Genomic DNA, 24,233 nt, shown 5'->3' with positions numbered 1-24,233 from the left:
ATGAAACTGTTACCATAGCTGTTGATGTGCATAGCATTGAACTGATTGCCCAGTTGGGTGACAGATGAAGTGGACGCAGGACTTGGATAAGATGATTGTGCAGAAGGTGAGTATGGTGCGTAGGAGGGTGCTGCACTGTTGACAGGTGCTGCACTGTTGACAGGTGGAGGACCTGTAAATCTAAGAGAGAAAAAAGGGTGTTAAACAATATCATAGTTTCAAATGCAAATGATATATGATAAATGTCAATAACCTACTAAATTATGTAAGCCCACCTAGTGGGCCCTAAAGAAATGATGATCCTAAGTATTTAATCTTAATGTGAGCTCAAAATGAATCACGCAGCATCATCTTATATCTAGGCTCACAACCTCAACATGTCAAGATACTTAGCAAAAATATTCTAACGTAAACACAGAACTAGCTTTGGAAATCAAGTTGGGAAGCTGAGTCCACCAGAGCCATATCTATACCAGGGTTAATGATTAATAGAATAGAACTAAAAAAAAAAAAGTTTTGTAGTTGTATCTTTATAATCATTCTCCTTAAATCCTACTCAGCATTTAAAGTAAAATGTCACCTGCACTATAATTTCAGTGCCGTACAAAACAGTACTTGAAAGTGAACTCAGTAAAAAGTTTTGAAAGTGTTCATTCTTTTTCATCTGAAAATTTCATCATGCTTTACCTTTAATTTAGCTTGAATTTATTGTATATTTATTTTTCCTTATTTTGAATGAAACAGTAGCCACCATAGAATAGAATATAAAGTGTTCCTATTGTAGTTAATCTGCTGAATAAAGTTAAAGTTTTTCCCTTTAAGTTACATTATGACTTAGTAATGTAAATGTAAATGAAAATGAAAATGAAATTTTCCCCCCCAAAAAAAAAAAAAAAGAAATTTTCCCAGATTTATACTCTGAATTCAATTTCTACATAAACTGGAAACTGTCCGTAGTGACCCATGTTCTTGCCTTCCATCTTTCACTGGCACTTGAGAAGCTAGGAGAAGAGCCTGAGCAAGGCCAGTGGCTTGCTTGAAGTCCCACAACTTATGAGTGACAAAATTATGACTAGCCTCTTCCTGGTCTTAAGCAAGTATACTTTCCAAAATATCACACAAATTTTCTCCTGTCATTTTTCTTCATGTATCTTAAATTGAATAATTACTGTAAACAACATTTAAAATTAACTTCCAGGGATCCCTGGGTGGCACAGCGGTTTGGCGCCTGCCTTTGGCCCAGGGCGCGATCCTGGAGACCCGGGATCGAATCCCACATCGGGCTCCCGGTGCATGGAGCTTGCTTCTCCCTCTGCCTGTGTCTCTGCCTCTCTCTCTCTCTCTCTCTCTCTCTCTGTGACTATCATAAATAAATTAAAAAATAAAATAAAATAAAATAAAATTAACTTCCAAAAATAAATAAATAATAAAATTAAATTAACTTTCAAACCATTATGCTGTATTGTATTAAGCATATTTCTGAATGATGATATCCCACATTTTGAGTTAAATGAATGAACAAATGCTTTTACTATGCAAAAGTACACAAGCTATCCTATAGCAGATACTTGGTTATAAGGGTTATAAAGTTAGTATGAATAAATTTTAACCCAAACAATATTGCTTATTAGCAAAATGATTTCCCCTCCTGTCAAAAACTGAAACAAGACCAACACAGTCACACGAAACAATTTTTTTTTTAAGATTTATTTATTTATTTATTCAGAGAGAGCGAAAGAGAGGCAGAGACACAGGCAGAGAGAGAAGCAGGCTCCATGCAGGGAGCCCGACGTGGGACTCAATCCCGGGTCTCTAAGATCACACCCCGGGCTGCAGGCGGCGCTAAACCGCTGCGCCACCAGAGCTGCCCATGAAACATCTTTTAATTTAAATAATTTTTGGAACAAAATTGAATATAGAGAGAAAATATAAAAATTAACTTTTCACAGAAGTTTTCTTTATATCTCTAATTTATTAATGACACTAGGAATAAGAAAGGCAAAGCAAAATATAACTCTAGTCTTAACTGACATATTTAAAATATTGTTGGTCACTTAGAAATGATTTCAAGAATTGTGTTAATGATATGTTTTGTAAATTCACTGTTTCATAAAAACATCATTTCTTTTTTTTTTCAAGAAATGATACTTCTGCCTTATTTTAAAATGTCACAATAAATAAAGGTAAAAATTGCATACAGGTAGAATGTATATACATGCTCTATAAGAATATATTAGTGGATGCAGCATAACATATTGTTATAGGGTTTGGATCTAATAAGTAGGAACTGGGAACCAGCAGTTACATTGGGGGAGGAGGGATTATTCAATTGTTTAAGAGAAAAATTCTCTAAAACATGTTCACAGATATTTCACAAGTGTTAATATTTTTTAAATATAAAATTGTAGGAGTAATTTATTACATAGATAGTACATATAGGATGAAGTGTTTCAAATGGAAGTTATGACATAAGCAGCCTCCAGTATTTTTTTAACTTAAGAAAAGGTTAATATTTAAAATACATTAAGAGAATATACAACCATTAGGTCGTTACTTTTAAATCCATAAATGCCTACTTATCCTTCATTGCTTAATATAAGTCCTGGGAATTATGCTTTAGAACTTCACAATTACATTTTTTTCCTAGCCAACTTAAATATTGTAAATCTTAAATTTGAATTTTAAAAGCAATTTTATTAACAAGAATAAAGTAGTAATAAAGGGCTAACAAAAACTTTCATATAGATAAGGGAAAAGAGATTAACAGAACATTTTAAACATGCAAAGTGATTTAATATTTTTCAATTTCATTACTTCACTAAATTAGTTAATCCAAGGTCCAGAGCATGTAGGTATCAGAGTTTAGGTCTCTCAACGTGGAGATCCTGGTGTGTAATTATGGGCAAGCCACTTAATCTCTGTAGCTCTCAGCTTTCAAATGAAAAAAATGAGCAGATAGAATGGAATGATCCTTTTCTAAGCAACAAATATAATGTGGTTAAAATTAAGAATCATATAATTTGAATATTTCTCATGTTGATTCTTTCACTTAACATGTTTCTGGGTGCAGAAAACATTCAATTCTATATATATATTTTTTTAAGATTTTATTTATTCATTCATGAGAGACACACAGAGAAAAAAGAGACACAGGCAGAGGGAGAAGCAGGCTCCACGCAGGAAGCCCAACGTGAGACTTGGTCTTGGGTCTCCAGGATCATGCCCCAGGCTGAAGGTGGCACTAAACCGCTCAGTCACCTGGGCTGCCCAATTCTATATTTTAATTTACTGTTTTCTTGATGTCAGAAAAGGGCAGATCCACCATAAAAAAACAACAAAGAGGGATCCCTGGGTGGCGCAGCGGTTTGGCGCCTGCCTTTGACCCAGGGCGCGATCCTGGAGACCCGGGATCGAATCCCACGTCGGGCTCCCGGTGCGTGGAGCCTGCTTCTCCCTCTGCCTGTGTCTCTGCCTCTCTCTCTCTCTCTCTCTGTGTGTGACTATCATAAATAAATAAAAATTTAAAAAAACAAACAAAAAAAAAAGAATTACTATCAGAGGATTAATAAAACATTAAAGTTTATTCTTAGTTTAGTCCAAAACCTCTGGAGAGTTGACTCAGTTGTCTGTGGCGTGCTCAACCTCACATATTTCTTATTTTTAAGTTTGTAACAAATTGCTCAAGTAACGAGCTGCATGCTGAAGTTTGTTAGGATGTGGAGAGATGGTACCAAATTTGTCAAGATTGGACTGAAGTAAAATCTAGGTTTCAAATACTCAGTCCATAGAACATAGAAAATAAAACCTATGCCAAATATCACTGCTTTCCACCAAGAAAGAAGAACAACAACAAATTAAGAGAAAACAACTATTTCTCTTATTTTTCTTGCTCCCTCCTTTTCATTGCAACCAAATTCTTAGTCAGCAGATTTCACCCCATCAGCTTCAATTTGGGAAGATGAGTCTCCTCTTCCCATCCTCTTCCACCACAATTCATCATTTCTTGATCAAAACAGATAACTTACATAACTTATAGAGTTTATTTCTTAGATTAATCCTGCCCAGCAATAACACTGTGTACATAACTTTAGTACTATTTACAAGTTTAAGACATTTATTCTGCCTCGGCCAAGATCAAAAAGACAAATGAATAGGTATGATTTTTTTTTAATTTTTATTTATTTATGATAGTCACAAAGAGAGAGAGAGAGAGAGGCAGAGACACAGGCAGAGGGAGAAACAGGCTCCATGCACCGGGAGCCCGACGTGGGATTCGATCCCGGGTCTCCAGGATCGCGCCCTGGGCCAAAGGCAGGTGCCAAACTGCTGCGCCACCCAGGGATCCCCAATAGGTATGATTTTTAAATTTTATGAAACATTGCCTGTGAAGAAGCAATACTTAAAAATAAAAATGACAAATGTTTAAATTTTCATCAACATAATGACTCCAAGTTATATCTTGTTTTCATTCAACAGTTTAGATATTATAAAAATTAAGAGGTTTTTTGAAGGATTCTCTAAGTTTAAACAGAATGGATGAAATGCTATGAAGTGCTATAATCATCAAAGAAATGTCACAAGCCATCTATGCTCTCTGACAATCCCCGTCATCAGACTGTGTGATTCACCAGTACAATCACTGGGCCCTTTGCCCTTGCATTGAACTATGTACACAGAAATATGTCCATGAGGTCAAAGTAGTGTGGTAACCATGGACGCTGAGCATGAATACTACACTTTTCCCTGACTTTTTCATTTTTAAATCCATTTCCAACCTCTAATTCACAGTTTAAGCTGAAGCAAGTGAATAGTGAAGGAGATGGGGCAAAATCTGTCAGGGTTTCCCTGGGAATCATAATAAAAGCAGCTTTCTAGGTTGAGCTGTCATGAGTAGCTAGAGACTGAACCAGTAGGAAGGACAAGCTACAGACACTAGACCTTCTACAAGTACTGAAAATGATATTGATAACTGCTAACATGTATTGAGTCTTTCATGGGCATTATGCACTATGCAAGATTCTGTGCATACACTAGCCATCAAAATCCTTACAACCACATTATTATTGTTAAAATTGTGATGAGGGAACTAAATAATATAGAAGTCAAGTCACAGCTGCCTGAGCCTAAAGTAGTTGGCTGAACACAGTGGACACTTTTCACTGTGCCAGACTTTGTACTGAGCTCACAACCACACAGCAAAGGTCTGATGGTAAAGTCCATGGTTTACTTATTTCTAAGGAACCTAATTCAAGTGAAACAAATGGAAAGAACCAAAAAGATCAATACAATCTAGGCTAATACCAATAACCAAAAGCTTTCTTAACTTCAAACCAGCTATTTAATTTTTGCATTTCTTCTTTTAAAACAAATTCTAAAATGCTTGGCGGTTCACAACAATAAACTTTTCCAGATCTTCTCCCCTGTCCTCTGGACTGAGAGTTCTATTTCCTCATTTTACAAGTGAGCAAAATGAAGAGGCCTAGAGGCCCAGGAACTTCACCAGCACCACATAACTAGTTAATTTTTGAGCCAGAAGACACATTTTGGTTCTTAGTCTTTCTACTCTAAAACTTATGCCCCACCACCATGCTAATGAGACTTGCTAGGATAGTAGGGTCAGATCCCAAATCAGGCCCTTTTGACTTTGTGTCCTTGTTCAAACCACATTACTTAGATTCACTCATCCTCTGTTTCCTACATTAATCTTCACTCTGTATTTCACAGCAACTATTATAATGATAAATGTTATCATGACAAACAAGACCTGGGAAGAGTCAATTTCACAAACGTCCTGTAAGAGCATCAATTTGATGATATTTAAAAGTCCAGAGAGTTTTCCCACTAACAGTGACTACTCACAGGCCCCTTGAAAGGATAACTGAGTGGCTTCAGCAGCTGCAGGGTCCAGATTCACACTGAACCCTACATCTTAATAACCTGAAAAAGGAACCCAAGAAATGAAGCGTCCAGGTAATCACTGGAGAAATTCCAAAGTAAACACTACAAACAGCTTTGGCACTGGGATTCTCAACAGCAACAGCTCACTGGACAAACGGTAATGGGACTTGCAGCAGAGAAGGTGTGATGCTGGCTCCCTTCCCAGGGGATAGTCCCCAGTAGGGTACAGAGTCTATACATCTCATACCTTGGCTTCTTCAGACCTGCCTTCCACTTTTCCCTTCTTTAATTTATTATAAACACGAACAGAGGATTTATTTCCTATGTTCTTTTTTCTACCGACCTACCATTCAAAAATCCCTCATTGGCATCTGTGTACCTTCCACATCAAATCCAGTTTTACCATTGGCTACAATCTGACTTAATTTTTAAAATATTTATTAAGCACCAACTGAGCTCAGTTCTGTGAAGGATTCAAGAGGATAGATGATTTAAAATTTATTAGGGCATACAGGTCATAGATATCTGAAGGAATCAGAAATTAATACAGAACTCTAAAACAAGATGAATATAATCCAAAATTAAAATATGTGGTATTGACACAAGTAATTTTTAATATATTTTTAAATACGTACTAGTATTGTTTCTTTTCCCACCTAATTTTTCCAAATGCTTTGTTTCCTAGGACAGTCTAGCAACTCCTTTCAAGGGTGTGGGCAGTATCAAGAGGTCAAACTTTCAATCAATAAATATGCAGGTTTAGAAGGCACTTGTGAGACAATTTTAGTAGAATATACAAATTCAGGTTGGAATCTACTTAGCTCACCTTTGAGGAGGATGCCCTTGGGCATGAGCTCCACTCTGGCCAAATTGATGGGGTCCAGGAGGTGAAGGGCCCTGAGGCAACATCCCCCCAGGGGCAGCAGCCCCCAAAGGCCCTGCTGGCTTCATCATACCTGCAACAGAAGGGCATGAATTTAGAAAAGTATGAATGTGCAAGGGGAGAAGATGCCATGCCATTCAACTAAAAAAAAAAAACTAGGAGTAGAAAGAGGGGAAAAAGTGGGTTAAGATAAGTTCTCCTTTAAACTTGCATTAACCATCACAGACCTATCAATGTCAGGCTCTGGTATAGTTATTTGACCATCATAATGACAGGAAAACAGAAAAGGAAACAATCATTTCAATACTAAACAGAAACCAAAACAGAAGAAATAAACTTGCATTTAGTAGAAGCACTTTGATAGAATATACTATCACACAAAAAATGCTAGAATACACAATGAAAAATGTCATTATGGATATCAAAAAAACTCTGGGGAAAAAAACACTATGAGGCATCATAAAAATCCTAACTGTAACTATGAAAAAAAAAAAAAAAAGACCTCTGAAAATACCTTTGAGTTACAGCATGAGGAAAACAAATGGAAATTAGCATCTGTTTTTCCAACAAATGCAAAGCAAGCCTTCAGAGATAATACTTCCAGCACTCCAAACAGTTGGGTGATAAACAACTGAGGGACTCCTTAAGTCATCATACTCACTCATAAAATGTGAGATCACATGATTGGTAGATGCTCCTGTTTTCATTTCATAAGTAACTGTTTTCATTTACAAGAATTTCCTTCTCAAAAAGATCTTTAAAGGCTTTAAAGGTCTCTCTTTAGAACTATTTGTAGACATTTTTCTCTTCTAGAGAAATTGTGGTACAGGAGAAAAATCACTGAACATGGGTCAGAGGAGTTCAAGGCCCCACCTGGCCATTTACTAGCAGACAGATGTATGGTATTGGGCCAGAAGTTTATCTTTAAGTACCTCAGTTCCCTCCCCCTCACTGCAAAAGGAAAGCCTTGGACTAGATTACACCTTCTAGCCTTTTAAAAGAAAAGAAAAAAAAAAAAACATGTCTTCTATTTGCTCTCTCCACTTCCAATCTGCTTGTTTTGTGCCAGCTCACTCAACTCACTTTTGACCCTTACCCTCCTCTCTGGCACCATCATCAATGACCTCCTACATGCTTTCTTTGCACTCCTCCACTTGACCTCAAGATGATGTCATACCCAACATTTCCTTTTTTCTTTTATCTTCCTCTAGAGAGTTTATTCTCTCAGGTAACAAGAGAATTGACTGGATGGCCTTGCAGTTGCCAAAAGAAAAAAGTTTCTTAAATTATCATCATAATACTTTTGAGAGCATGCTTTCAGATACTTGGGTAATATAAAATGTAATATAACCAGGGAAATGGCTATACTCATGAATAATATTATTGAAACTTTCACAAATGTTTCTTTTCTTAAAACAGGATTCCTCAAAGTTAAGAAAAATTTTATATTACCTTTAAAGCCACAGTCTTTTTTTTTTCTTTTTTTTTTTTAATGATAGTCACACAGAGAGAGAGAGAGTGGCAGAGACATAGGCAGAGGGAGAAGCAGGCTCCATGCACTGGGAGCCCGACATGGGATTCGATCCCGGGTCTCCAGGATCGCACCCTGGGCCAAAGGCAGGCGCCCAACCGCTGCGCCACCCAGGGATCCCTAAAGCCACAGTCTTAATTTAGCAATTTTTCATATAAGAAAAACAACAAATATTTTTCTTATAACAATACATTTTTATATGAAGTTCTGAACTCCAAAGCCAGCAAAGTTAGAAAAACATGAGACTTGGAGTCACACAGATTTGGGTTTAAATTCCTTCCCCACCATTTAACTGTTGTGATAGTTATCTGACAAGACACTTCCATCTTTTGAAACCTCAACTTTTAAAACTGTGTCATAGAAGTAATGTCCCCTATCTCTGAGATCTGTTCTGAGAATTGAATAAGGCAATAAGTATGGGAGCATCCAATCAACAAATCTTGGTTTTTCTCTCCTCTGACCATATCCCCTGTCCTCCTGTTTTCAAGGATTTATATTCTAACATAACATATACACCATAATTATATGCATACTTGTATTTTCATTTTTGAAACATTATTGTGGACAAAAGCAGAAAATCCACAATATTAGTGCTAAAATACACATACTACAATGAAACCAAAGACATTCTAATTTCTTTAGATAAGTAAGTAAATACCAATTTCATCAACAACCCACCCTCATATATATGTCCAGAGAATAAAAACAGTTTCCAGAATTACTCATGTCTGGGTATTCCCATGTATATCCATGGGATGCACATATTCATAAATTTCTACATTTCCAAAACAAAATCGAAAAAAAAAGTTTACATTTACTGAAGCAGAACTGTTATATACCAATTTCACTAAAACATTGTTTCCTTTTTATTTTGAAAATCAACTCTATGGCAATATTTGAAACTCATTCTTGTTCAAGATACATTCATTGTGCCTTTGAGACACTGAAAGCTCTTTTGGAACTCACAATCATGTAAACAAACAATGAGAGTGCCTTGTGATTAGTGTATAATATGCAGAGGGACAAGGTAACTCTTCCTAGGGGAATCAAAAAATTCAAAGTGGAAGGACTACTTGAGCTGAATCTTACAAGACAAGTAAGAGTTTTCTTTGTAGAGAGACAGGACAGAGGATTTCAGGCAGAAGGGAAAACTTGTGCAAAGATATAAGAGAGCATGATTTAATCAAGGACTGGTAGAAGGTGCAGTGTAGAGAGACTGCGAGGGAAAGTGGCTGGAAAAGAGGCTATCCTGGTTGGTTGGGTTGGGCTGCAAAGTCCTGTATGCCATTTGGACTCTATCCTCGGGACAAAGAGAAATCAGTATCACTGTTATCTGCAAAGTCATAGTTTTCTCCTGGCCACATTACAGGTATTTTCAAAAGTGATCGGAGATAAAAAGAAATCAGGTTCCTTAGAGAAGAGTACGAGAATTTTAAGAGGAAAGGAAAACCATACCATGAGAAAGATCTAACTATCCTTGTGTCAAAAGAAAAATCTCTAAAATCACCAACTGGTCTCTAATACAGTGGCAGATATTATAGACTAGCTTACTCAATACCAATTCTATTTCCTTTCTGTAGGGTCCTGAGTGAGAAAGATGGAATCTCCATTGCATAAATACTCTTAAAAATGGGGTTACCATAGTCTCTAAATTCAGCAAACAATACGCCTCTGGGAGACTCTAGACAGGGTAGAAATAGTGGTTCTGGGGTAAAAAGGCAGTGGTTGAGGGATCCCTGGGTGGCGCAGCGGTTTAGCGCCTGTCTTTGGCCCAGGGCGTGATCCTGGAGACCCGGGATCGAATCCCACGTCGGGCTCCCGGTGCATAGAGCCTGCTTCTCCCTCTTCCTGTGTCTCTGCCTCTCTCTCTCTCTCTCTCTCTCTGTGACTATCATAAATAAATAAAAAATTAAAAAAAAAAAAGGCAGTGGTTGCTAATGGAATAATCTTGTGTGGGGTGTGCATTTCTATTGACCATGGAGTCCCAAGCTTGGTCCCAGCTTTCTCCAGTACTCTTTTGGCTTCTTGATACTTTTTAACAACCCTCATTCTGCTACAGTGATTTCTATGACCACCACCACCAACAACAACAAAAAAAAAACCCTGACCTTAACAACATCATGTAAAGCATACCTTGGATCTGGCCCTGGATCTGGCAAACTAAAACCAAAATTAAAATCTATTTGTGAAAAAAAAAGTTTATCTAAAATAAACAAAGATGTCTTTTATTGCTTTATGTCCTCTCATTACTGTGGTTAGAACTTCCAGTACTATGTTGAATAAAAGAGACAAGAGTGGACATCCTTGTCTTGTTCCTGACCTTAAGGGAAAAACTCCATTTCACACCACTGAGTATGATATTAGCTGTGGGTTTTTCATATAAGGCCTTTATTATGTTGAGGTATGTTCCCTCTAGATCTACCTTGCAAAGAGTTTTTATCATAAATGGAGGCTGTACTTCGTCAAATGCTTTTTCTGCATCTATTGAAATGATCATACAGTTTTTATCCTTTCTCCCATTAATATGATGTATCATGATGATTGTTCTGCGAATACTAAACCACCCTTGCATCCCAGGAAAAAATCCACTTGATCATGGGTGTATGATTTTTTTAACGTACTGTTGGATCGGTTCACTAATATTTTGTTAAGGATTTCTGCATTTATATTCATGAGAAATATAGACCTATAGTTTCCTTTTTGTGGTATCTTTGTCTGACTTTGGTATCAGGGTAATGTTGGCCTCATAGAATGAATTAAGAAGTTTTCCTTCTGGGCAGCCCAGGTGGCTCATTGGTTTAGCACTGCCTTCAGCCCAGGGTGTGATCCTGGAAACCCGGGACTGAGTCCCATGTCAGGCTCCCTGCATGGAGCCTGTTTCTCTGCCTGTGTCTGTGCCTCTCTGTGTCTCTCATGAATAAATAAATAAAATCTTAAAAAAAAAAGTCTCCCTTCCTCTTCTATTTTTTTGGAAGAGTTTGAGAAGAATAGGTACTAATTCTAGCAAAAATAAGTCAGAGAAAGACAAATGTCACATGATCTTATTCATATGCAGAATTTAAGAAAGGAAACAAATGAGCAAAGTGAAGGGGAGAGACTGAGAGCCAAACCAACAAACACACTCTTAACTATAGAGAACAAACTAATAGTTACCAGAGGGGAGGTAGGTGGGGGGGATGGGTAAAATAGGTGATGGAGATAATAAATGTACTTATCATGATAATAAAATAATAAATAAAATTAAAATAAAATAAAATAAAATAAAATAAAATAAAATAAAATAAAACACAAGTTCCCTATTATATGGACATAACAACAATGACTACTATTCCTAAGGCACTGTGCCTGGTAGTGTACCTATATAAGTTTACTATGTATTATGAGGCTCACCACTTCCACAGCCCTACCTTATTTTCCAGGACATCAACAGTTTTTGCCTCTTAGCTTCTACGCCAGTGGTCCTCAATCAGGGGTGATCTTGCCTCTGAGGGGACATCTGGCAATGTCTAAGATTTTTGGTTGCCACAATCGGGGGATGGGGGCAAGGGGCAGGTGCAGATGGGGAAAGGTAGTACTGGTATCCACTGTGTAGAGGCCAAGAATGCTATTGAACATTCTACACTGCACAGCACAGCCTCCCATAATAAAGAATTAACTGGCCCCAAATGTCAACAGTGCTGAGGATGAGAAACCCTGTTCCAGAAAGCACTGTGTCCTGGCCTGATGCCTTCTCCACACTTTCTAATGTGGAGTGTAACTCTTTCTAAAACATACATGAGATGACTCTTCTCACCTTAAAATGCTTCTGTGGCAACCTACTGCCCTTAAAATAAAGCCTTAAGATGACCCCATCTTCCATTCCAGGCATATCTCTCACTGTCAGCCATGTTGAACCTCTTGCATGTGGCTCAAAAGGGCCACCTCCAAACCTTAGCAAGCTGCCTCCTTACCTGGCCAACTTCTACTCATATTCCAAGTCATTTCTTCCAGGAAAACTCCCTTGGTTTTGGAAAAACAAAACCATAAGTCTTGGTTATATGCCCCTGCCATGTGCTACATACCACCCCCTACCTCCTTTATTATGATAAATGTATTATGATAGCACTATTCCCTGTATTGCCACTGTCAATTTACTTAATGCATGTCCCACTAGATAGGTAAGTACTACAAGGGCTGAGATTAGGTTTATTTTATTCATTGTTAATAGTGCCCCAAGTATTTTGCTCACTCAATAAATCTGTTAAATTCATTACTACAAAGCACTAGCATCACACAATAGGCACAAAGGAAGTATGGTCTGTGAGAAACACAAAAAGAGAGTTAGTACTGCCCAGATATATGTTAGAATAAATAGTTCAAGGAATCACAACTATGTCACCTATGTCCGTCACAAAACCAAGAAAAGGATCATCAAAAGGCTAGAAAAGAAGGCACAGAAGATGAGGAGATCTAGGGTCACTCAGTACAAAGAATTAAAGGCTAAGGTAATGTACTAATAGCCTTAAAAAATTAAACAAAAACACCATATTTTACAGAGAGGTATATTTACAGAGTCTGATAGCCTGGTATCCATATGAGAATTAAATAAGGAGAAAGGGGTTTAAATTAAAGTGTGAAGGATTTAATCCAACAGTTTCTTCGTTGTTGTTGTTGTTGTTTTAATATTGGTAAGTACTAAAGTGTTGCTGATGAATGAAGTAGCTTGTCATTCACATATTCATTTAGTGTCTTCTCTGCTCTAGGCACATCTGTTATAATACATTGTAGTAAATGGTATAGAGGCCTACACAGGTGTTAGGAGAACACAAAAGGAAGAAAGATTTATAGATAAGTTCAAGAAGCAGTGGTCAGAAAGGCTTGTAGGCACAACATTTGAGGTGAATCTGAAGGAGGAGTGTGAAGGTAAAATACCCTACAGGGAGGACAAGGTGAAGGCGTGGATTGGCCTTCTGGTAGTGTGGACTACAAATCAGAGTACAAGTACAAACCAACTTCCAAATGACTAATGGGTTAGCATCACTGCTTGTAACAGGTATGGTAACGGGGCAGACAAGCTGAAAAGAAAATGGGTACATTAATGAAGGTCTAAGGAGCTTAAAATACAATGAGAGAGAAAAAATAAATAAATAAAAAATAAAAATAAAAAATAAAATAAAATAAAAATGCAATGAGAGGCCATGGGAAGCCATAAAAGATTTTAAGCAAAAGGAGTAAAAAATTAGACTTACATGCTATAAAAATCCATCCAGCACGTACTGGAGAGAGAAAGAATAGGTAAGAGATTTTAGTAATTCAGGTGAAAGATGAACAGCTTGAACAGGAAGTGTTACAAGAGGATAGAGAGGAGGAAGCAGGTAGGAAAGAGGTTTACAATCATTCAAAAAGAATTTGGGGGATCCCTGGGTGGCGCAGCGGTTTGGCGCCTGCCTTTGACCCAGGGCGCGATCCTGGAGACCCGGGATCGAATCCCACATCGGGCTCCCAGTGCATGGAGCCTGCTTCTCCCTCTGCCTGTGTCTCTGCCTCTCTCTCTCTCTGTAACTATCATAAATAAATAAAAAATTTTTTTTTAAATTAAAAAATATTAAAAAAAAACAAAAAGAATTTGGAAGGACAGTTGGATTGAAGAAGGCAAAAGGAAGAGATTGTTTTTATTTTAAGACTTTATTTATTTGAGAGAGAGAGAGAGAGAGAGAGAGTGCTGAGAGAGAGAGTGCTAACAGAGAGAGAGTATGAGCAGGGGGAGGGACAGAGGGGAGGCGGAACTTGATCCCAGGACCCTGGGATCATGAGGCAAAGGCAGATGCTTAACCAACTGAGCCACCCATGTGCCCAGGAAGAGATTGTTTTTAATAGTGAAAGTTTCTAATTTGGATAACTGAGTAAATGATGATGACGCTGGGTGAGATATGGAATGCCAGGAAAAAATAGGTTTCATGAAAAAAATTCTGAATTATTTTGGACATGCTGAGTTTAATGTGCCCATATAAACAGGTGGGCAACTGAAAATATGGGTCTGCAGCTTAGGAGAGACATATGGGCTAGAGAAACAGATCTGAGAGACTAGTACTTCATACAGAACGTTACAGTCTAGGGGGAAAAAATCCATAGAAAGAAGAGGGATGGCAACAGAACTCCCAGGGAGCCCTCTGAGAGCCTTCTGTCTTGGTGGGAGAGGGACTATCCACAGCCACAGAGCTAGAGGAGAGCAGTTTTTAAATTTATTTTTATTTTTTAAATTTTATTTATTTATTTATTTACTTACTTATTTGCTTATTTACTTACTTATTTTCAGCCATAGAAACGTCTTTATTGAAGAGAATGGGGGTCATGCTGAGTTCAGGGACATGCAATGGAAGGGGCAGTTGTGAGCTGTTGTTGGTGGTCAGGGCCCCAGGTCCACCCTAGACTCCCTGGGCCTTCGGGTTCTCCCTCAGGCTGTTGGTCTGGCCAAGGTCCTGAGAGGTCCTTTGGGGCCAGTGACTCAGATTTGGTGTTTTGGACCTGTGACCAAAACGTAGATTGAAATAGGGTTCCAAAAAAAAAAAAAAAAGAAAGAAAGAAAAGAAAAGAAAAGAAATAGGGTCCCAGGATTTGGGATCCCCTCAAGGCCGGGGTGGGGAGCCTTCATGTATTAGAGATGGAGGCTTTAGGATTTGGGGTTCCTTGGGGGCTGGGGCTCTTTGCATTTGGGGGTCTTGAGATCCACCGACAAGAAGGAGAAACGGCAATGCTTAGAGTCATTCAGAAGGGGTAGGGGGCTCCTTAGAAAAAGATGTCCAGAAAGCCATCAATAAAAGTAACAAAAGATAGCATCGCTGGACCCAAAGGAGTAGACCGTTTTGTACAAACAAGAGGCAGAAACAGTGTCAAATTCAAAAGATGACAGGACAGGGTCTACTGCATCTGGTAATAGGGCCACTAATGACCTTGGTGGGAGAAGGGTAAGAGTGGATGGGGGGGCCCAAGCTATGGGGCAAAGACTACAATAAGCCATAGAAGGACTGAGAGGCAAGGATAGAGAGTCATGGAGAGAAGCAAGTATTTGCTTAAGAAGATGGCTGTGAAGAGAAAAAGGAAGGGCAAGCGATACTTCGCTCTACTTCGGTGTGTATTAGAGTTTGTTATTTTCTTGAGGGACTTGGGTATGATTCCTGGCTATACCACACCTCTGTGACCTTGGATAAGTCACAGTACACCAGCCAGTCAGTTTTCTTAGATGCAGAATAGGGCTAGTAATCTACTTCACAGCAATGTGTAAGGATTAAATGAAATAATGCATGTAAAACTTTCAGGACCAGTTTTTGATACATAAGAAGCACTCATAAGGAACAATTTATAATTTTCATCATATACAAATATAGAGGAGAATGAACCATCAGATAGAAATTAGAAAAAGATGGTTCCTACAGGATCTACATCTATAAATATTACAGGGAAGATTGGTTCTGGACAAGAGGAGGATGCTTCATCTGAAAGTTTTTAAAAATTAAGGACACACTAAATCACAAGGGTGACTTTACACAGGAAACTCAGTCTTAGAGCATCTCCTGCAACAAATTGTGTGTGGTTGCTATAACCAAGCCTCCTCAGGGCTTTCCTCACCCCTCAGTGACTTTGCACTCCATACATGCTATCCAGCAGAGCCCAGATCCTATATATCTGAGTCAGTCCTCATGATCCCCAAGAGAGACTGATTTATATACAGACAATTTCAACCAATGATTTGAGCTGAATTTCTTAGGATTCTCTCAAAAGTTCAAAGAATTGTCCTACACAAATATTTTTAGGAATTTGGGCTGTTAGACCTGAAACAAGCTATTATTAACCTCACTCCAACCCTGAAACTTGGTCCCCTGATAAAGGAAGGTGGCCTCATGGTGTCAACTGCTTTCAGAGCAATGGTCCCACTTCATTGCTCCTTTTTTTCCCCCAATCTCTGCCCCCAAAGCCAAGATTCCCTTTTGGATACTGTATTTTAAAGCAACCCATATTGTTCAATAATGATTTCAAGGCAAGGCCTTGTTTTTCTTGTTATTATCATGGAGTAATGTTTAGTACATGAATTGAATCATATTTTTCCAATACCAAACCTTTTTCTTTTAATATGATTGCCAAAACCACTTCAGTGTATGTGTATGTTTAGTATATCATGTATATAGAGTATGTACAATATATTTTTTCAATATATATTTTTATGTATTTTATTTGTTTTTTTTTACTGACTGTTGAAATAACCTCACACCACCAACTAGTAGCAAGAACAAGTTTTATGAAAAAGAAAACACTCAGGAAGCTTCCTTTTTTAAATCTATTTTTAAAAACCAAACTCGTTGTATTCCAAGCAATAACCAAATTGATGATGTAGGCTTCTTCTATAAGAGACTTTTCCAAATAAGCTTATACTCTCAAACCACTGCATCATATAATGACCATTCAACACTCCCAAAGCTGCTCTTTCAGAATATCTTATGTCTCTCAGCCTGAGAATCAATAATCACATGTGAGCCAAAATAATGCACTTTACCTGGTGCAGAACCTGCATGAGATGGGTCCCCATAGTGTCCATAATGTGGTGAAGAAAGGCCTATTCCAGGCTGGGACTGAGAATAGGCGGGTGTAGCTACATACCCTTGTTGACTCATTATGAAAATATCATTCCAAGGGAAAGCTCTACAGAATGATTCTACAACAGAAAAAAAGAAAATGTCAACGAGAGCTTGAGTGACTTAATGCTATTAAAAATACGAACACTGCTAATAAATATTTATAATGGTTTGAGGAAAATATCAGGTGTGAGATGTCTTCATATCATATAATATATCATAATATCCTCTAAAAAAGCTCTAAGCATAGGTCTATGGAACTCAGTAACTCATTTCTATAGGCAAATTCTCAGGCACAAAATCTGAATTACTGCCAATCACTTTTTCAATGGAAGAATGAACTATTTCCCAGATAGTTTTTCATAAGTGTATCCACTATTTTTGTGCCTTTGGTTTCCATGGCTCCATTTCAGCACAAAGCATGCCACTGGCAATAATCACAGGTCATTCAATTGACTGACCAGTAGAACTGCCAGTGGTCTGCAATCAGATGCTTCATGACTTGTGTCATTTCAGTGATACCCTCATTAGTAACTTTAGCCAGGCAGCTAGGATAAAGAGAAATCAATAGTCTAACAAATATAGCAGAAGATAAAGAAGTTGGTAATGGACTTATTTTATGAGTCATAAAATGACTAAGCCAGGTTGCAGCCTACAAACATTTGAGTTATCAGTGGTTTCTCATTCAAAGATGACAGACTCTCTTTCTAATTTAAATATCACACCTCTAAGAACATATACACATATACTTAAGAACTAAGGAAAAAAAGCAATTTCATATATGTTCAGGCATGTACACACATCTGACAATACAACATACCCATCCGGATTCTATTCAGAAGTTAAACATCAATTTGTTTTAAATTTAGCATTTTTTTCCAGGTTTCATGAAATAAAACATATTTCATGAAACTATTCTCAAAGAATTTTTATAATAATAATAATAATAATAATAATTAATAATAATAAAATGCTCTGAATCCTGGTAAAGGAAGTCGGTTTTCACCACTAATCTACCAATACTTGGCTGTGTGACGTGGAATAAGGTGAAGAACCTCTCTGGGCCTCAGTTCCCTCTTAGAAAATGAAGCTTCTGAAGGCTTTAGGGTCATAGAACACCGATGCCACAATTTCTTTCCAGTTGCTTCATCTGGCAGGAATATTTTTTTCCTTTTGTTATTTTGTGATGCTACCTTTTAAGGTAAAACGTTCAGTGATACCTGCTGAGGCTTGAAGTAGATCTAGACTCAGGAAACCTCATTCCTCTCTTGGTTTCATTTTCCTATTAAACTCTAACTTTCCAAAATCAAAGCAACCAGATGAAAATGTGATTAAGACCATTTTTCCCCTCCTCAGAAGGAAAGAACTAAAGAGGGGAGAGAGAGGCAAAAGGCTGCCGGTCCACCGTGTTCCTGACAACACTTACCCTCCTCCCACGTTAGCGGACAGAGAGAGACGTGGCAGCCCGAGCTTTGGTCAAGCTCCTCCAACCAAGCGCTTAGGAAGTCGGCGGGAGCGGGAGCACACACCTACGCAGCCGCCTGTTGCTGAGTGACGGAGAGGGAAGGCAGGGATGTTCGCTCCCAACAGCAGGAAGCGAGCAGCCGCGGCCCTCACTGGTCCTCGCAGGAATCTGCCTCCCCACGCTACCCCGTGTGCCACGTCAAACTTCCTCACAGCCCCAAGTTACAGAAGCCTGACTCAGCTCCAAGCAGCGACGACATGGCACCGAGCCGCTCGGCGGGAGCAGGCCTGCGATCCAAACCTGGGGCGCTTCGACCGCAGCCCGAGCCCCCGGTCGTCCTCCCGCCCCCGCCGTCGCGGGCCAACGACACCCGAGACGCGCTTCTCACCCCCCCCCCCCGGCCAACTTCGGGTCTGGACAAACCGGCGTCGCCACCAGGATGTCCCGAGGCTTGAAGACACAGTTGCCATTTTTGACCATGAGTATTTCCAGTATCGCCATCCTCCAAGGAGGAAATTAAGTGGATACGGACGCCAGAAAACCGCTGCCCGTGCCGCCGAATACCGCGGCTCCCGAGGACGCTAACCGCGCCGTCGCCAGCATCCCCAGACAAAAAGACGGGGGCGGGCGCGGGTACACATGCCCACGCCCACCCACCCCACCCCCAATGTTACACCGTGCGGAAGGGCTGAAGGGACGGAGCAGGAGGTCTCCCCCGCCGCCCGCCACAGGTGAGCGTCCAGCCCGCCGCCAACCCCCCCCTCGGCCGGGCACCACCCCACTCCAGCTGTGCCTGCGGAGGGGCCGTCCCGCCGGCGCGCAGCAAGGCAGGGCGAGGCACTACCTGGTCGGTTCCCGCACGCCGCCGGGCTCCCGAGACCTGCGCTCTGCTCCTGGCGCCGGGCACCCCCGGGGACCCAGCTCCCGCTGCGGCCGCTGCTCCCGCGGCGCCTTCCCCCCCCGCGGCTCGGTGCGTGTCCCCGCAGGCTGGTCTCGCGCACAGAGTTGCAGCCGGGCTGGGAACTGCCACGTCAAACCCTCTCCCGGCTGCGCGCCCCCAGCGCCGGGGCTCGGACCAGCTGCCGCGCTCCCGCCCGCGCACGCGCACAGACCGGACGGGGCGGGGCCGGGGGCGGGGCCGGGGCGGGGCCGGGGCGTGTCCAGGGCCGGGGCCGGGGCCGGGGCTGGAGCGCGGCCGGCGTATTGACCGTCCGTACTCCCTTTCTTTTTTTTCCCCTCTTTTTGCCTCATCGTCTGTTTTGTTTGTTTGTTTGTTTGTTTGTTTGTTTTCCTACAACATGTCAAAATGTTAACGCTGCTGCTAGGTCAGAGCCACGTTTTCGCTGTGGACCCCGGTAGGAAGGCGGGAGTGCGTAATGAGGGCTCATTCATTCTTTCATTCAACAGGTTGCCGCTTAAGCTGTGCATCCAACCCGTTGTGAATATTACTCGAATATTCCTCGAATAACTGTGATATTGCAGGTATTGTTTGCGGATACGAGAAGGTATATACGATGTAAGACCCGCCAAGAGATTAGAATTTAAAGGCGAATCTGGCACGTGTACAAGGACAATCCGATGACGTATTCCTGCAATGCAATAAGGAGGAAGGGAAACCCAAGGCGGCCTGGCCACGAGACAAATAGGGAGGAAAAGGGGTTGAAAAGTATGGGAAGAGGGGTCTTCATTGAAGCTGAAATTGCTGGATTTCTGTGTGTTCCCTCTAGGAATGCCTGCAGACTCATGATGAAGGAAGGTGACTGAACCCACGCCAAACATGGATTGATACATGTGAAAGCACCCCGTGTTTAGCTCACTGTATTGTGAGAAACAGCTGAGAAAGGCAACATACGTGACACCTGGCACTTGGCTTCTTCTCTATCTAGCCTTTCAAACTAGGACCATGTCACAATGTCCCACTCCTAGATACAGAAGCCTTCAGCCAACCCTAGGTTTGATAGAGCTACCACTTTGCCCAAACTTACCCAAGGAAACCAGCGTTTTGTTTCCAAAATATACTTTCCCCTCTCTCTGTGTCTCTCATGAACAAATAAACTAATCTTTAAAAAAAAATATATATATATACATATATATATACACATATATATATACTTTCTTCTAGGCTACAAGAAGATAAAAAATACTTGACAAATCCCTTAATTGATGAAATCCCTGGGCAAAAACTTGTATAGGTAGGAAGCTACTGATGAAATGCTCCATGAGTTTTTCAGGCCATTTTCAGTGATTCCAGCATGGTAAAAACTAATGGTCCCTTCCGCCTTCTTTCTTTCTTTCTTTCTTTTTTTTTTTTTTTTTACAATTTTAGGGTGTGATGCACTGCCTACAACCACCTTCAACACTGGTCAGATTTGAGAATCCACAATGAAAAGTTTGTTTTAAATTTGTTTCTCGTATTCTCAATACAATGGGAATATTTGATGGAGTTTAGGAAGCTTTGGTCTGTGTGTTGAAGAAGCACAGCTTGTAAGAGCAATAAAAAAAAAAGTTGTCATATCACGGTTATGTCACAATGTAGGAGAGAATAGTCACTTGGAGACAGGAACACTATGTAATCAGCTGATTGGCTTGTTGCCTCTAGAAAACCACTAAATTTCAGTTTGTAAATCCTTTCTCACTTCTTGTTCTGGGGCACCAGGACAAACAATGTGTGATTTCAGTTCTAAGACAGTGTTGAATTCCTAAATATTTAAAGTTGAAAGGGATTAGAGATATAGATAACTCAATATTCAGTGAAGACTGAATTCAACCAAATCATCTTATAGACTAAAAAGCCAAATTTCAGAAAATTAAAATAACTTACTAGTCTTTTAGTTGGCAGTCATGCCTTCTGATTTTAATTTCAAAGCAATTTTTACCCCATTTTTCTTCCTTTTACTATTACTCTGATTTGCTCTATTAAATGGTTTTGACTTTCTTTCCTATATCTACCTTATATTTAAGCTTTCAAATACATACAATATTAGTAGACCATACAGCTCCACCAGTACTTGGAGTTAGAAATCACATATTTCTTTTTCTTATGAAATAGACTTCTAGTTTCAATCCTGCTTCCCTCCCTGTGACCTTAAGTAACCACCCCTTCAGTGAATAATTTCTGACCTTATTATTGTGGTAGGGGGTTGCTGAACTTCACCAAACAGGAAGGTTAGCCTGGATTCCCAGCCTTCCTTGGTCCAACTACCCCAATGCCACCTGATGTCAGCCTCTCATCTTCCATGTATAATCTATGTGGTCACCCTGGTAACCATATCCTAATTGAAAGGTGAGATCACAGGGAATGTCCATGTGCTGGGGTTCTGTGTTCTTCAGGGTCTTTCTGTTCTACCTTTATTTATTCATTTTATTTCTTAAGTAATCTCTATGCCCAGTGTGGAGCTTGAACTCACAACCCTGAGATCAAGAGTCACATGCTCCACTGACTTAGCCAGCCAAGCACTCCTCTTTTCTAACTTTGAAAGGAAAAGAAAGAAGAGACTCAACTACATAAGACTATACGGAAAGATAATGAATTTCCAGACAATACTTTGGGCTCTTTCTGTTATATACACTTTGGAAGAAAAGAACTATGATGCTCTAAGCATTTATTTTAAATTGTTTTTAAGATTTACTTATTTACTTACTTATTTCCTTATTTATTTATGAGAGAAAGCAGGGGGAGGGACAAAGGGAGAGGAAGAGAGAGACTCTCAAGCAGAATCCTTGCTGAGCATGGAGCTGGACTCTGGGCTCAATCCCACAACCCTGAGCAGAAACCAACAGTCAGACACTTAACCTACTGAGCCACCCAAGTGCCCATCTAAGCATTTATGTAACTTAAGTTTGGGGTCTCTGGTTTAAAAGCTACGGTTTGAAGAGGGTTTACAGGGGCAGCCCCGGTGGCGCAATGGTCTGGCGCCACCTGCAGCCCAGGGCGTGATCCTGGAGACCTGGGGTCGAGTCCCACGTCGGGCTCCCTGCATGGAGCCTGCTTCTCCCTCTGCCTGTGTCTCTGCCTCTCTGTGTGTGTGTGTCTCTGTGTTGCTCATGAATAAATAAATAAAATCTTAAAAATAGGGATCCCTGGGTGGCGCAGCGGTTTGGCGCTTGCCTTTGGCCCAGGGCGCGATCCTGGAGATCGGGTTCCCGGTGCATGGAGCCTGCCTCTCTCTCTCTCTCTGTGACTATAATAAATAAATAAAATCTTAAAAATAAACAAATAAAACATTAAAAAAAACTGAAACAGGAAAAAAATTTTTTTAAAAATGAAGAGGGTTTATTACATTTTAAAAAACTGAAATAGCCAAGAATTGGACTATGTTAAATATCCAAAAGCACAGTCAATAAGGCCAAGTTAAATGGTAGTGGGGAAAAGGGTACTTGGTAGGCTAAGTTCAGTAGCAATCAATAACAGTAACAATACAATTCAACAAGTATTCAACAAGGCCCTACACCAAAGTGCTTCTAGAATTACCTTTTTCTCTTTTTTTTAATAACAGCTTTATTGAGATATAATTAACAATTCTTCCATCGAAAGTATATGGTTCAATGGTTTTTAGTATGTTACAGAGTTGTATAGCCATCACCACAACCAATATTAGAATGTTTTCATTCCTCCGCAATAAAACTTGCCCATTAGTAGTCACTCCCCTTTTCCCCTACTCTCCCATTCCACAGCCCTAGGCAACTACTGGTCTACTTTTTATCTTGTATAGATTTCCTATTCTAGACACTTTATATGAATGGAATCATACAATATGTAGTCCCTTGTGATTATCCTTTCACTTAGCATAATGTTTTCAAAGTCCACACATGATGTAGTACCTATCAGTACTTCTTATTACCAAATAATATTCCATTGTATGGATATAGCACATTTCATTATCCATTCATCAATTGATGCACAGTTAGGTTGCTTCCCCTTTTTAGCTGTTATGAATAATGTTGCTATGAACATTCATATACAAATTTTTGTTTAGATATATGTCTTTATTTTTCTTAGGAACTTCACATAAACAATGTAGTTTCAAAAAAATACGGTCTAGCTTCAAAGACTGTACTCTTAGCAGTTAGTCAATGTTTCCTCTCTTATGAAATTTTATTTTTAAAATAAAATAGGCAATGTCACTCTCCCCCCAAAAGACAATAACAAAATAATTAAAATTGAAATCTCCAGTGAGAATGTAACTTATCAGAGCTGATCCTAGAAGAAATTTTTAAAAGTTAAATACAGAGTTACCAAATGACTCAGTAATTTCGCTCCTAGCTAGAATTACTTTTTTAAATATCTTGAATATTTTGCTCTGAATGTACTTACATCACTTATGGTTTTGGCCACACATTGGGCAGTGTGACATCCTACTACCAGGTCAGTTTGATTCAGGTTTGAATCTTGACCTATCACTCACTATTAGCTATGTGAGTTTTATTTATTTAGCAAGTATTTATTAAGCACTCACTATACGCTGGGTGCTGTACTAAGCAATGTGGATATAAAGTTGAATGACACATTTCTCTGGCTCTTAAGAGTTCATGAAATAGTACAGGGATTGGCAAACTGCAAAACCTGGCCCACCTGCCTATTTATGTACAGCCTGCAAGCTGAGAATGGTTTTTATATTTTTAGACAGTTGAAAAATCAAAAGAATAATATTTCATGATGTATACAAAATATATGAAATTCAAATTTCAATGTCCATAAATAGTTTTATTGGAACACAGCCATGCTTTTTTCATTATCGTACTTCCTGCGATAGCTTTTTTTTTTTTTTTTTTCCTGCGATAGCTTTTGCACTACAGTAGCAGAGTTGAGTAGTCGTGACATTGGCCACAAGCCTCACAAAAAACTAAAAT

The 24,233-nt window shown here is 39.5% G+C and overlaps 1 protein-coding gene and 1 long non-coding RNA gene across 7 annotated transcripts in view; one reads left to right on the top strand and one right to left on the bottom strand.

Moving 5' to 3' along the window:
* SEC24D (SEC24 homolog D, COPII coat complex component) overlaps positions 1–21,657 on the bottom strand; it is a 104,992-nt gene extending 83,335 nt beyond the window's left edge. For 2 of the 6 annotated variants that reach the window (XM_038581764.1, XM_038581769.1), the window contains exons 1-5: positions 19,228–19,366; positions 18,345–18,465; positions 16,840–16,998; positions 6,725–6,854; positions 14–180 (exon numbers count right to left, since the gene is read on the bottom strand). In XM_038581764.1, coding sequence (XP_038437692.1) covers positions 14–180; positions 6,725–6,854; positions 16,840–16,957 — 415 coding nt within the window. In that variant the 5' untranslated portion in view covers positions 16,958–16,998; positions 18,345–18,465; positions 19,228–19,366. Of the gene's footprint in view, positions 1–13; positions 181–6,724; positions 6,855–16,839; positions 16,999–18,344; positions 18,466–18,806; positions 18,825–19,227; positions 19,367–21,503 lie in introns of those variants that run through there. The other 4 variants (XM_038581765.1, XM_038581766.1, XM_038581767.1 and 1 more) reach the window with 4 other exon arrangements.
* On the top strand, positions 18,374–22,345 carry LOC102152811. The gene is made up of 3 exons (XR_005382577.1): positions 18,374–19,114; positions 19,791–19,865; positions 20,111–22,345. It is a non-coding gene; the product is annotated as an uncharacterized LOC102152811 (long non-coding RNA).
* The last annotated feature ends 1,888 nt before the right edge of the window (positions 22,346–24,233 follow it).

Source organism: Canis lupus, chromosome 32 (genome assembly GCF_011100685.1).
Source record: "Canis lupus familiaris isolate Mischka breed German Shepherd chromosome 32, alternate assembly UU_Cfam_GSD_1.0, whole genome shotgun sequence".
Lineage (NCBI taxonomy): Eukaryota > Metazoa > Chordata > Mammalia > Carnivora > Canidae > Canis > Canis lupus.
This window is presented reverse-complemented; position numbering and strand designations above follow the sequence as displayed.